This window comes from Oncorhynchus keta, chromosome 2 (genome assembly GCF_023373465.1).
Source record: "Oncorhynchus keta strain PuntledgeMale-10-30-2019 chromosome 2, Oket_V2, whole genome shotgun sequence".
Taxonomy (NCBI): Eukaryota; Metazoa; Chordata; class Actinopteri; order Salmoniformes; family Salmonidae; genus Oncorhynchus; species Oncorhynchus keta.
Window position 1 is genome coordinate 80550089 of NC_068422.1, and position 15805 is coordinate 80565893.

At 42.6% G+C, this 15805-nt stretch overlaps 1 protein-coding gene across 2 annotated transcripts in view; it reads left to right on the plus strand.

The window, feature by feature from the left end:
- irx5a (iroquois homeobox 5a) overlaps positions 1-15805 on the plus strand; it is a 53588-nt gene that overhangs the window by 2397 nt on the left and 35386 nt on the right. Inside the window, exon 3 of one of the 2 annotated variants that reach the window (XM_035762914.2) lies at positions 233-1244. The exons of the other annotated variant lie outside the window; for it this stretch is intronic. Within the exon in view, the coding sequence (XP_035618807.1) occupies positions 233-939 (707 nt within the window). The 3' untranslated portion in view covers positions 940-1244. Of the gene's footprint in view, positions 1-232; positions 1245-15805 lie in introns of those variants that run through there. 2 annotated transcript variants of the gene reach the window in all.

Consider the following 15805-nt stretch of genomic DNA (forward strand, 5'->3'; position numbering starts at 1 on the left):
ATATCACGGTTTTCAGTAGCTGTATGCCTAGTTGTTTGTAGGCCTATTATTTATTAGCCTACTTATTATGATAACTAGGCCGATTATTATGGTAATTAGCATATGCACAAATATGAACGCATGAGTGCATGCATTAGGGGCCTATAACATATTGGTAGTCTATCTGTATCTTATGTCAATGTTATACATTTTTCTTCACAGTAACTTAACTCTTGTTTCTCTCTCACTGCAGATCATAAATTGCTGAACCCGGGGGACATAGTGTGCGACAGATTTAAAGAGGGGAATCATGGCAAAGAAACGGATCCCCTTCTGAGCGACTCGGAATTAAAAGACCAGGGGGATCGGACAGAGTTACTGCCCGAGTCTGCTAAACCCACCACCTCGTCTCCAACCGCCGTGCCTCGGGGAGGAACCGATCTCGTTGCGCAAGACAAGCCGTCAGAAATGGGCCATGCGCCGGGCACGGTAAACAGCAACGTGACGTCTGTTATTCACTCCTCCCCATCGGCCCCTAAACCCAAACTCTGGTCCCTGGCTGAGATCGCAACGTCCTCAGACAGGTGTAAGAGCAGCAGCGACGGGCCGCAGGGTCATGGGATGGGTCACAGCACAGTGATCACCACCAATGCAGCGTCACCATCACGGTCCTCCCCACAGTGCCCTCTCCCAAACAGCACAGTCCTATCCAGGCCTATCTACTACACGTCCCCTTTTTACCCGGGCTACACGAACTATGGCAGCTTTGGACATCTTCACAGTCACAGCAATCACGGCTCAGGCACGGGCTCCACGGCACATTTCAATGGATTAAACCAGACTGTGTTAAATAGAGCAGAAGCTTTGGTAAGAGAAAGCCAGAAAGGCAGAGGCCAAACGCAGGTAGATCTTTGTAAAGACTCCCCTTATGAACTAAAGAAAGGTATGTCAAACATTTAATACCTTGATCCCTTTCAAAAATACATCGGACTTTTATTTATTATTTGTGGTTGCATTACAAAAAAGAAGAAAAATAATAATTATAAAGGAAAATTCTGAGAACAGTTATTTTCTGAGTAAATGCTTATCTTCAAATCTTAGTTTCTGAATGGTTAATCCTAATGATGTAACAAGAATGGTCTTCATCGCTGCAGCCGCCTGAGTCTATTTGTATTAAAGACTAATATGTATATTTAATGTAGCATTTTTGTATTTAAAATGGACAATACACTATCTTTGAAGTAAATTATGAGAAAAAAATACACGTGTGCAGCGATTATTCTGGGGGGAGCGGGAGGGGGAGGCAACTGTTATTATCAAATGTGTCAGAAGGGCTTGAAAGAGAAACACATTATGGAAAATGAAAGAGGTATTTATCGATGGGATTGTGTTCTTTTACCCCGTGACAGGTGTATCAATTACATTTTCGATACAAAAGAGCACTTCAACTATATACAACATGTCAAAATTTCACAAATTCTCGAGTGAAAAACAGATAGGCCTACAGCCTTTTAGGTCTACTCACATATTTACATTTTGGTGGGGTTTGGCCAACGATGTTGGCAAGAGTTTACTGAATATATGTATATTGCTGGCTCTATGTTTCCTATTCCTTTCTACATGTGCAGTAGGAGGATACTTATGAAGGTGAATATGATAACAACGGCATAACTGGAGGCCCAGTCGTTTAACCCAATTACTTTCCAACCGCAACGTGTTATAAGCAAAGCAATCAGGTGGCGAACTCCAGTAATGAGTTCGATTTTATGCCACATTTAGAGCTCATTACTATTTCCAAGGCGTGGCAAAGCTGTTAAAAGGACGCAACCATGCATTTATGGCTTCAGAGCACACTGGCCAGTTATATCATTAATGCTGGAGCCTCCTTAATGACGCGTTGGATGTGAAACACTCTTGGTTAGGTTTAGAGAGGAGGATAGCAAGACTAGCATGTCATGCACACAGCAAAGGCCACATAGTTTCCAGGGTTTAATCGGTTTTGTCAATAACCGAGCCTCTCACTGTCCTCAAGGCTCAAACTCTTCCTTCCCACTTCCGCAGGTAGGTGTCACACTTGCTCCTAATTTCAGGGGTCTCATTCTTAATCCAGAGAGAGAGAGAGAGAGAGAGAGAGAGAGAGAGAGAGAGAGAGAGAGAGAGAGAGAGAGAGAGAGAGAGAGAGAGAGAGAGAGAGAGAGAGAGAGAGAGAGAGAGAGAGAGAGAGAGAGAGAGAGAGAGAATCTAGAGAGAGAGAGAGAAAGAGAGAGAGAGAGAGAGAGAGAGAGAGAGAGAGAGAGAGAGAGAGAGAGAGCAACTTGAAATGGACACAGTTATTACATGTTTACTATAACAATACTGCCAAGTGGGAAAACCTGAATATTACAATGTATTAACATGGGACAAACCATTTCCTTTCCGGAAATACAATACCGTGGTGGATGTTTGAGAGAGAAAAAAAATGTTAATGTGGCCTAATCTTTGAAATTTTGATTAAGGCTGAGTTGTTAGATGAGACAAATGGTGTCTTGATTTGGCACAGATATTGGGAAATGTTTTGAAAACAAATCTGCTCATTATTATCGAATATTAATTATATTATTACTACTAGTAATATTTGTTTTATCAGGTGCCAATTTTGTTTTGTTTTATGATCAGTAGTGAACCTTTAGTGTTTCTAGTATCATTATAATCAGTTGATCAACACGGGAGTAAATTAGCTCATGGCTTCATGGAATTACTCTCAACATTTCAGATATATTCCTGTTTCTATTTCTAAACAACTCAATATTTGTCTTGATTATTTCTATTAGAAAAAGATTGAAATAGGCCTACGTTTAATAATTTAGAATAATCTCAAGTAATAATAATAATAATAACAGTAATAATGAACTAGTGAAGTGGGCCAGCTTGCTCTTGTTTACTGCCTTTCATTAATCTCTATAGTTTACTTTCCGCACTCGAGTTGAAGCCTCCCCTGGGCTTTATATAATTCCCTTAGCCCTAATGTCCTCTATTCCGAGTCACACGGGCGAGCGACTGGGGCTTCTATTTTAATCTCCCAGAGTATGTGGTGCCTGGCCCAGTGATTGCAACACATCATCCGGCTAAATAGCATAATTATGTTTTCCTTTGCTGATCCCTCCAGGAAGTGTTCGATGCAATGTCCCCTAAGAGGACATCGTTTTTATTTTAAATAGGCTTTTAAAATGTAAGAAATTATTTTTCAAAGGGCCAATATATACAATTCCAGATACGTAAATCATCTATATTCAGCTTAGGTAAATACTGAATAGTTTAGAATCGTTTATGTGTAACATTTAAAGCGGTGACACAAATACCCGAGTATTCTGATAATGCAATTTTACACGGCTCTCTGTGATTCGAGGAATATGAGGCAAATGTTTGGAAAATGATAATTTATACTGCTAAATTGGATCTTGAGACGGACATTGCATAGCCCATGGGCACGGAGTAATAAAACATGCTTGTCATGTTTGTCTTCTGCACTGTCGAAATAGCCCAAACGATTTGACCACATTTGTGAAATATCGTTTTGAGACGGAGTTGTTGTTTTGTTGTTTCAGAGATGTGCTGCTATTTAGTAATTCTCCTCCACGCAGTTTATTATTCAAATCACGTCTAGAGGGACAGAGAAACAGGGCCTCTGTGGAGACTCATTCAACATATTGAGTATGTAAAACAATACACATTATTATCATTATATATATTTACTGAAATAAATTATTATTATTATTAGGCCTATTATTATTAGCAACTGCGGCTAAAGACAATAAAACGAATATATTTCATCCATAAAAATACTTTCCACAATCTTAGTTTGAAAAAGTTCACAGTGCTTTTTAGCGTTTTAATGCGATCGTGCTGCTGAGAGTGCGAGCACTGAATCTGTCCGAAACCATTGTCAGTCCTGAATGCATGGAACAGGGGAACTCTGCAATGATCTAGCGCAACTTTGTTCAACTTCTTTCTCCCTCCGTTTCTCTTCCAGTTGAACGGCTCGCTGGCTCATTGTTGGGAAGCGATGCATGGATACAATGTGAGAATGCCAAGTGAGGTTGAAACAGTTCCCATGTGTGAAGGAGGAAGAAAGCATAACGAACCCAATTGAAGATGGAAAAGAATAACCGATATATATTTTCGCTTTGTCGGGATAGAGGAAATATTGACATTTCATCAATGCATTTACGTCTACATTAGTTTAAATCTGTAGGTCTGGAGGAGTACAATATTGAACTGTTAGACTAATAAAATAGGATCGAAATCTGCATACATTTGTTACAGTTCAGAAAAATTGATATCTTAGGTCATATCGATTTTCAAAATCGAAAACCCTTTTCGTCAATGCATAAAGGAAACAAATAAAACATGACTTTATGGATAATTATATTCGTATATGTATAAGACGTATGGACAAATTACATTTTAAAACGTTTTTTCCAAAACGAATTGTAACTTCAAGTGTAGGCTATCGCTAGGCGTATCCACTAAACATAATGTTGCGTTTGTACAGAAATAGACATGAAAAAAACGTATATTAATTCGGTGCATACAACCTGGGTGAGAATATTAATTATTGCAACAAAAATGCAAACGATCTTAAACATGAATCCCTAAATGCCTGCTATGCACCCACACCTTAGCGTTGAAGCATAGCCATCTAGGCAGGTTCGCCACATAAGCCCTAAAATAAGACATTTATACATATGTTTAGTATCTGTACCATCATATTCTACTGGGAAACGTTACACTGTGACTGAAAATAGTGTATAGAATAATCACAATTAGGTAACTGTGTTTTTGTAAATGAATAATTTTATTTTACGTATTTGTATATGCATATAGGCCCAAACAAGCAAGGCACATATGCCACATTCAACATTCATTAGCATCTCCACCCATCATGCACCCAGTGTTCGGTGATAGGAAAACTTCGGTGATATCAAGAGAAGATAGTCTAATCGAGTTCGGGTAATATTGCACATTGACGATAAATATGCAAATCATTGGTCTGTAAAGCAACGTTTTAAGGGGGGGCGAGTTGTAGGCCTACTAACTTTCATGATTTTGAAATGAGATCTTCATGGAAAAAATAAGCCTAGGCCTAAAGGCTACTGGGAGTTTAGTCTTTCAATCGGCTTCAAAATAGGCATTGCAATGTCACACATTTTCTGTACTTGCAAATCTCATAGGAACATAATTAGCATACACAAATTGCATTAAGGAACATTTCCTTGATTTTGTATCATTGTTTTTACCTGTATGGTGATATAAAGTTTCAAGTGTAAATGGAAGGTTTTGTCAGGTTTCCTGTAAGGTGGAATATATTGCACAACTACAAAATGCATGATTGATTGCCGCAGCGTGGCAATCAATGTCACCAAACCATGTCACCAAAAACCAGAACCGGGCTGATATAGAAATTCCGAATGGTTCTTAAACATTAACCCAAATGGGAAAAAAGTGTCTAAGCATACATGATCCAACACATCTGCCATGACTGCAGTAGAGTAGACTAGAGTCAAATTCCGCTCCAAGTGTAAAGAGACACCCTTCTATTTGACCTGCCCACAGCCCACTTTATTCGTGACTACATCTGTGACAACCAAACAGTGTTGCCAAAAACACAACCGTTTGTTTTCTTCTTCTACTCCTTGAAGTGAACAATATGTCACTTCATTTTCCCTAATTGGTATAAGAAATAGGGGAGAGCGAAAATGAGTCTGTCTGGCATTTTGCAGAAAAGCAAAATATCGGTTGGGAATGGAGCTATTGTGAGTGTAGGCTACCAAAAAGCAATATCGAAGCATTTTGTCTCTCAGAAAATAATGTCTGATCAGCTCACCCGCCAACAGACTTCATCGCCCCCAAACGCTGTCAAACAAAGCTGAAGTGGAATGGTCTTTCAGGTTTCAGAGGGTATCTCTGGGAATACCGCCTCTACTTATTTAATCATCATATCCTCGAGAGCTCGAGCCTCTTCATTAATTATGGGCGCACAACATTCAGCCGTGCTGTTTCTGTGTAGGACGTGAGCGAGGCGTTAGCTTTGTTTTGGCGCGCATGGGAGTCGTGACCGCTCGGGATAACATTTTCACAAATTACCCACATTTTACCCCTAAAAACCGAATCGGTGTCAGGGCTCATCTGACGTGTGGCATTTCGGTTGGCTTAGAATATCTTCAGTGCAAAGAACAAGCAGAAGAGGATGTTGAATGTTTAGATATATTTGCCACTTCTAAACCGTTCATATTGGATGAACTTTTTATAGGCCGGAGCGCACCGTAAACCGACCCAGATGAAGTGGCAGTGGGGTGGGTGATTTACCACTATTAACCCCCACTCTATCCTCAACCTCACTGACTGTTTTTCTATTTTCAATGGAGCTCTCGGGGGAGAGATTACACGTGTATTTTTCAGCTGTCTGATGTTTTAAGTAAACCCCCCATACATAAACAAAACACTTCTATGAAGAAAAAACATTAACGAAGAATGATGAACTGTGAGGTGGTAGGCTACTTCTATAGGAGATTTAAGCATGATCTGGATTTATACGTGTTCTATCAGCATATCATTATAATGCACATGGTTACACAACAATATGTTGGGTGAATGTAAGAAGGGTAAGGGGTTCACTTCAAAATGAAGAATTTGGGTATTTATGGGGTGTTAACTTCAGACCACATAAATCACACGAATTACCTTGTTAACGCCAAGGCAGATTTTAATGCAAAATCTGCAAAACTAATTTTTGACGTCTAATTTATTTTTAAAGACCTTTGTTTCACCTTTGCGATATTTTATACAGCCTGCACTATCCTGTAGGTCTGACAACTCCAATGTGTTGGAGCAAGTTGTTAAAGTTATAATTTGGTAGGGAATATATAAACTAAGGGGTTTAACCAATTAGACCTTTTTTTAATAAATATAATTTGTCGACTATTTATTTAAAACTTAAAACATACAAATACAAAAGGAAATTAGGCCTACTATATAAATAATATGCAACTGTAGTATTTATTTATTTTGTATCATTCATTTCTATCATCTATTTTATTGTCATTATACAATTAATTCAGTAATTACTTTTAGAAATGTTTAAATTACTTAATTCTTTCTACAAAAACACACTTCATACCCCCTAACATCATAGACCATCTCAAGCCACTGACAACACTTTGACTCTCGTAATTCCTGACTATTGAGTGGTCTATTCTGACAGCAATGTGGTCTGAGCTCCTGACCCTGTGACTGGAGAGGGCCCCTGTTCAGTGGCCCTGTAAGGGCTCACTGGTGGTGCATGCTGGGGGCCCCTGCCCTGCCCTGGAGGAGGTGGCATAGGCTCTGGCTACTGGGTACCTGCACACACACACACACACACACACACACACACACACACACACACACACACACACACACACACACACACACACACACACACACACACACACACACACACACACACACACACACACACACACACACACACACACACACACACACACAAAGGTTGAGAGGAAGTATTGTGGCCAGCTCCTCAGCTAAGCACTGATCACAGAGCAGTGAATAAAGCAGCACAGTCTGGAGGAGCAGAGGAGATGCCAGCACACACAGATCTTGGCTCATCTGGTCTTCCCTGTATGAGTGTGTAACCAGGACCCTCCCGGTGGTTACAGGACTGGATATATCAACCACTGAACTTTGTCATCCTGCTGGCTACTTTTAGTGACACACCACAGCCACAGGATGGGCCTTTAGCTCGCTACCTTCCTTCCAACAGGTTCAGCCCAACCTCACTTTCAATTCATGCATATATGTACAGCACATAATGTATTTCAGAAGATTTCGTGCAGGTTTGATATAGCAGTAGGGTTTGGAACAGAGGAGGGTTACATACCTAGTAGTTGTATCGGCAAATATAATTTTGGAAGATACCTGATAATTATATTTTATTGAACAAAACAGAGCTATGTCTGAAAAACACACAATAAACACTTGGGGATATATCAGTTATTTCAAGCACCTTTTCAAAAGGAAATCCTAATCACAAGTCTAACAATGGTTAATAAAACCATGAGGAAACACCTTTAAAGCAACACAGCAGCTCTTATACAGATAAGACCCTATATTATTACATTATTAATGGCTCTGATGAAGATTGATGAAGTGTTTTCTTTCAGTGATTTCAGAGGGTCCAGGAAAGGGGATGAGAAGGAGGGGTGGAGGGTACCGTGCTGCCTGACTGTTTATTTACATTTGCCCTTTTTAAATGATCCCTTTCTGTCCAACATCTGGTCCACATTACCTCACAGATATCTGTCCTAATGACCGCTCCTTCTGATGCCTCTCTCCTCTCTCATACATACACATATGCCCACACGCATGCACGCACGCACGCACACACGCACACACACACACCAGGGAGACTTCACCCTCCTCTCTCACACCACCACCTTGCACATAACTCCTCTCTCTTTCCTTCTTGCCCTTTTTGTTGTGCTCCAAGTCAACCATTTTATGCCTGCATCCAAAATTGCACCCTATTCTCTGTATAGTGCACTAATTTTGATCAGGGCCCATAGGGCTCTGGTCAATAGTATTGCACTATTTTAGTGAATAGGGTGTCAATTTGGATGCAGCCCCTGGGTTTGGTGTAGCCTGACGGATGCAAATGGCCACTTACTTAATTGGATCAGTTCCCAAGATGGAGATAAACTGGTGATGCTTTTTGCCAAGTTATTTTCAGCTGCGTTCAGTTCAATGGTGTGTGTAGAGAACGCTAATGAGGAGGAAAGAGGAGAGGAGACACGACAGCATAGCTGTCCTCAGTCAGAACTCTGAACCAGACTTCCTCTCTGAAACACAGTGAGGAGACGGGGACGCAGGTCCCCTTGTGTGACACCACGCTCTACAATCCAATTAAGAAGAGTGCCCGTTGATGATGCAACACAGGAGCTGTCCATTCAAACGACAGAACATGGAGCGCACCAATCTGAGCCTGCCTGCTCTTTCAGGAACAGGTAGTGGATATTGTCATTCAACAGATAAATTAGTCTGGGAATGAAATTAAATTCAAATGGTGCCGAAAACAAACAAAAAAGGAAAAGGAAATGAGTTTCATTCCATCCTGTCTGTGTCTGCTCGTGTTGCGCTCGCTTGATACCTGAGTGCTTCAGACATTAGCAGATGATTATGGATGCAAAACATGGATGCCGTCATAACAGTGCTGCTGTGTTGCCTCCCCAAAATCAAGTGGTGGCTGTGTGCCGAGGGGAGAGTTGGCTGAGGTTCCCTAATTAACAGGGTGGTCTACAGCCTGGCCCAATAGGTAATCTCATCAGAGCAGGGCTTTAAACAGATGAAGACCACCCTCCTCTCAGCTCCCTCCCTATGTCCTCTCTCCCTACTCACAGCATCCACCCCAAGGACTCCCTCCCTCCCTCCCTCCCTCCCTCCCTCCCTCCCTCCCTCCCTCCCTCCCTCCCTCCCTCCCTCCCTCCCTCCCTCCCTCCCTCCCCTCCCTCCCTGTGTCCCCTCTCGCAACTCACAGCCCCTACCCCAAGGACTCCCTCCCTCCCTCCCTCCCTCCATCCCTCCCTCCCTCCCTCCCTCCCTCCCTCCCTCCCTCCCTCCCTCCCTCCCTCCCTCCCTCCCTGTGTCCCCTCTCCCTACTCACAGCCCCCACCCCAAGGACTCCCTCTCTCCCCCTCCCTCCCTCCCTGTGTCCCCTCTCCCTACTCACAGCCCCCCACCCCAAGGACTCCCCCCTCCCTCCCTCCCTCCCTCCCTCCCTCCCTCCCTCCCTCCCTCCCTCCCTCCCTCCCTCCCTCCCTCCTCCCTCCCTCCCTCCCTCCCTATGAGCCCTCTCCCTACTCACAGCCCCCCCCCAAGGACTCCCCTCTCCCTCCCTCCCTCCCTCCCCTGTGTCCCCACTCCCTACTCACAGCCCCCACCCCAAAGACTCCCTCTCTCCCCTCCCTCTCCAAACCTCCAACCACGCCACAGTCAAAGTCGCTAATACCTGGAACAAGCAAACATGGCTAGCAACATACCAAGGCTCAAATAAATCGATTGACCTCATTTTCAATAACAGTGCTGTTTCCAGACAAATGAATGATTTGTTGGCCCCATATAAAATGGCCATCTGGATGGAGTGTACAATCCAATACATGTACAGTGCAGTAGGTACCAGACCTGGTTTCAAATACTATTTGAAATATTTCAATAACTTTTGAGCATTTGCTTTGGCCTGCCTGGATTGGCAGGTAGGCAAGGTTTGCAATTTTCAGATTTTTCAATTGGTTCCATTGTAACAGGCAAGCGCAATCAAACCGGATTTTAGGTATGTGAAATTACTTCAAATACTATTTGAACCCTGGTCTGGTAGCTATGCATCACCCGGCAGCACAGCTGGCACAGGCTGAAGCTAGGAGGTTACAGTTAGCATCATCCCTGCCTTAGCATCTGGCTGAAGCTAAAATAAACCAATACCGGTGATGAGATTATGCACTAACTGAATTTTGCACAGTCTGGTCTCAATCATATTAGGCCATAATCCCAATCAATCTTGACACTATTCTGATCCAATCCAAACCAGCCCTGCATCCTTCATAGACATAATGTGTGTTTTATTCAGTTATCAAGTCACTTTGTAGCCCTGGCCCCTTTTGTCTGAGAAATAGATAGAAAAAATTATTCCAAAACAAATCCCTGACAGAGCTTCAGCTGTAGTCAAAGTCCTCGTCCCACACAGTGTCCTTTTGTTTTGGGGGCTGAGATCGGTGGCATCGTGGTTCACACTAGCTACACTGCCTTCACTTGAGGTTTTTAGAGACATCTGATTTATTAGCTTGTCAAGGGAAGCATTGTTCAAGAAGGCAATCAAAAAGCACTTACCTAGCTGAACTAAAATTACTGCTTCTTCACTGGCTAATTTGTGTAACTCCCATGGAGGGGGCTGGGTAAAGAGTTTGATGAGGCATAAAATTATGATTAATGAATTTATTGCCCCACTGCTCATCAAACTGTGGTAGTATATACCTCTCCTCTTTTCCTCTTTGATGCCGATGGTGTCGAGGAGACCGGAACGACTGAGAGAGAGGGACAAGAGAGGGATGGTTTAGTGCTGGCCCTGGTCGCCCCCCCCCAGTCCTTAACCTGTGTGACCTGACAGGTATGTGAATGTAACTGGGGCTATGCCAGCAGACTGGGTACACAAAGGACAGTTTAATAGGAGGTTAAACTGGAAACAGGAGTAAACCCGCTGCAAGGGAACATGCTCTCAACTTTCAGGCTCTGATCACTTTGTGGGAAAAGCCAGCAGTAACCAGATCCAACAACGCCACCCCTCCACCCCCCCTCTCTCTCCCTCTTTCTCTGTAACCCCTCCCCACTTTAGCCCTCGAAAGAAGACAAAGCCAGTGAGTGAGTAACAAAACCAGCAAATCATTAATTAAAAATCAACATGAACACAAACTATTGAGGAAACAATCACCTTTTTGTGAATTCAAAGAGGCTAAGGTAGGAATATGCCATTATTGTGCACACACACACACACACACACACACACACACACACACACACACACACACACACACACACACACACACACACACACACACACACACACACACACACACACACACACACACACACACACACACACACACACACACACACACACACACACACACACACACACACACACACACACACACACACACACACAATGGTGGGTGTAGGGGGGGTAGCAGGGGTAGAAGAGCGGTCGCCATGGGGTCAAAATCACTTCTGCATATTTGCTAAATAAGCCCCCGTCTATCCCCCCAGTACCTCCTCCATACATCCCTCTCTCATAACTCCCAGGCAATACATCCCTCTGTCTCTCAGTTCAACATTGTATAGATGTTTACACTTGATTACTCCATATGCCTTTCTCCCCTCTTGCTCTTTGGGCAATTGTGCTTAATTAAGTCCTCACTTGTTCACCATCTCCGGGAACACTAAAGAATGCATTGTTTCTATGCACTGCAGATCCCCCTTGGAGCTCTCGTTGATGTCCCCCGATATGCCTGTTTCTGCATTCACAGATTCATTAGGTTGGTCTCTTAAATACATCAAAGGGCTTCCATTCACACAATAAACTGATAAAAGCAATTATGACCCAATGCTGTATGGTATCTAGATCACATGGGATGTAGCATTAGATAATGAGCAGGCTTGATGACATAAGAATTCTGAGAAAGCGCTCTCTCTTTCTAGAATAAATATTCTGCCTTGCATGCAAGGTTTTACTTAACAGTATAGTATGAATTATCATAACAGTGATGGATGAAGTACAGCAGTATATGGTGCAGGAAACCCATATTACAGTAAAAAGTTACATTCTTTCTTATGATTGACATAAATTCCTCACAATAGTCAGAGGCCTACTCAACACAGTTATGCTTAAAAGGCTTGTGTTGTATATGTTCAACATTAAATGTTACCACTTACATTCCTTTAAATATTAATTTCCTTCATGCACTCCGTCATTCCCTTTGACAGTGGTTGAAGAAGGAGGCAGGGCTGTATGATTGTGATAATCTCATTTACTGAGATGCATGGAGGAGATGAAATACATTTGTCAAAAGGATAATTTTTTCTCTCTCTCTCTCTCTCTCTCTCTCTCTCTCTCTCTCTCTCTCTCTCTCTCTCTCTCTCTCTCTCTCTCTCTCTCTCTCTCTTTCTCTCTCTCTCTCTCTCTCTCTCTCTCTCTCTCTCTCTCTCTCTCTCTCTCTCTCTCTCTCTCTCTCTCTCTCTCTCTCTCTCTCTCAGCATATGCAGATAGATCATATCCCAATACATTTTTCATGAGCATTTTTCATCGTTATGCGGGATAAAAAGGGAGAGGCGGAAAATGGTTATTAAACAAACGATTGAATCATCAGACTGAGAAATAGATTTAAAAATAAACTTTCTGAGCAAATGTTTTGCTCCACAATCCATTTAAACTCTTTAACAAGTGTGCATATACCCAGTTCATTATACAGCATGCTTTTGAATGGGAGCAGTCAGAATGGAATACCTCCTCTATCAGGTCATTGCTAAACTTGAACTTTTCATCAAAGATAGTCGTTTTTTCACCTAAGATTGAATATGATTGAGATCGTCCACACTATTCTTCTCAAATGAAAAACAAATCCCAGCTCTACATATTATGCAAAGGTTGTAGAAATGGTCAAAAGTTTGCACTTCAAAATGTAATTCATCTAAGAATATTGTAGTGTTATAATATCTAGTTCCAACCAGAAAATACATCCCTGTGGAATTCTAATAAGAGTGTCACTTGCATATAATTTACCACAGTAGCACAGTAGTCCTAATCCTCTGAGCGTTCTCGGTGCTGGCCTGTGTGGGGGGGTGTGTGGGTTCATACACAGTACCTGCAGCCAGTGGCTGTCATCACTTTCATATTTAGCTCAGTTACTGCACAAACACAGAGCTGCATAGAAGCTACTTTAAATTAGCAACAGAACACTGCCTAAGCATGTGAAATGTATCTGCAAGTCAGCATTTCATTGCACTGTGTACTCCATGTACAGTATATTATGTGTAAAAGACAAATAAACAAACTTGAACTTGAAGTGAATTTGCTGGCAATGACTTCTTTTCAATTCATCTGCAGTTTGTTCAAGATCAAGACAGATACATCACTGAAAACAATGATAGAGGAATTCAATATTGCTAAAACAAAAAATTATATTATTTGTTTTTACTTCACACAAATTACAGTACCTCAGTCCCAAAAAATACTAGGCTTATAACATATCCAATATGTACACTACCATGTGTGTGTGTCTCAGCAAATTCACAGAGAGTTGAAATGCTCCTCTGTGTCAGATGGGAACGCACATTTATACTCCTCTCTCCTCTCTACCCCCCCTTCTCTCTCTCTCCTCTCTCCTCTCTCCTCTCTACCCCCCGTCTCTCTATCTCTGCTCTCTCTCTCTGCCCCGCCTCTCTCTCCATCCCCCCTCTCTCTCCCCGCTCTACCCCCCTTCTCTCTCTCTCCTCTCTCCCCCCGCTCTACCCCCCCTTCTCTCTCTCTCCTCTCTCCTCTCCCTGCTCTACCCCCTTCTCTCTCTCTCCTCTCTCCTCTCTCCTCTCTACCCCCTTCTCTCTCTCTCTCTCTCTCTCTCTCTCTCTCTCTCTCTCTCTCTCTCTCTCCCCGCTCTACCCCCCCTTCTCTCTCTCTCTCTCTCTCTCTCCTCTCTACCCCCTTCTCTCTCTGCTCTCTCTCTCTCTCTCTCTCTCCCCTCTCTTTCTTTCTCTCTACCTCCAGTCCTTGACCTGTGGATTGACTCTTCCAAATGCACTGTGTTCATTAGCAGGTCGCCCACTACACCTCCCGCTTCACTGTCATTAGTAAATACATTCAGTATTGACACCCATATAAAATATAAAAATCACTGACACATTATGTCATAGAGTAGTTTTACCCAGAGGGCAATGTGGGTTTCTGTCTCAGCGTCCCATTACACCAGCCCCAAGCCTTCCACCTGCACCAGTCAATAGGGAGTAAAACTCTGATTTACGGTCAGAATCACACGGATAGAAAACCCTAAAAGACATATTGTGGCTCAGCCGCATAATATGTTAAGGTTAGACAGTCCTAGTTTGCACGCATAATTGCTTTAATGAGGGGTATTAAGCCTAAGTGCATATAATTTGACTGTTTACCCTACATTCGACCTGACGATTACGTTGATCAATACATATGATTTGTAAGTCGCTGGCCAATGATCGAATAGTAAAATGTTTTACCGTGGGAAAGGAGCTCTTACTGCAGGCCAGTGACACTGAGAGGAAACAGGGATGTTGGGTGACAAAATAAGAGGACAGGACAAATATGGCTGCTATTTCTAAAGACACACAGACCCCAAATGCTTAATTTTAAATTTTACCTTTATTTTACTAGGCAAGTCAGTTAAGAACAAATTCTTATTTTCAATGACGGCCTAGGAACAGTGGGTTAACTGCCTGTTCAGGGGTAGAACGACAGATTTGTACCTTGTCAGCTCGGGGGTTTCAACTTGCAACCTTTCGGTTACTAGTCCATGCTCTAACCACTAGGCTACCCTGCCGCCCCGTACTGTGTTGGCTCCGATATTTCCTTTTCCCTTTCCAACACTTTTCCAGCAAATATGGTGGATGCGTAAACATCCTAGTGCAGAAAAGTCTCTTCAAATTATGGGTGATTGCTTCTGATTTCAAATGTAAGAAATGCAAAATAAACAAATCTTCACAGACAATCAGTAAAAAGTCCTAGCGGAATCTGTTCAGATCCCCAGGGAACTTGTAGAGTTCATAATCAGCCTGTACAGCTCTGTGGTGTTACACACACACACACACACACACACACACACACACACACACACACACACACACACACACACACACACACACACACACACACACACACACACACACACACACACACACACACACACACACACACACACACACACACACAAACACACACACACACACACCACCACCACCACATCCTCCCTCCCCCTCTTTCTTAAACATGCACATCTTTAATATAGAGAACCATCACACCACAAATCACTTGGCAACATTCAAAAGAAGGCTTTGTGTGGCCTGGGAAGATGTGCTGCTTGAGGCATAATTAATAAGTCTAGCTGTCAGAATAATTCATATTCAATGAAGGCAGATTGCATTTCTCCAGGCAGGATCAGGCAGACAGAGGCAGGCAGAGTGGTGTAGAGAGTGAAGCATAGGCCCTTACTGGGCATACTACCTG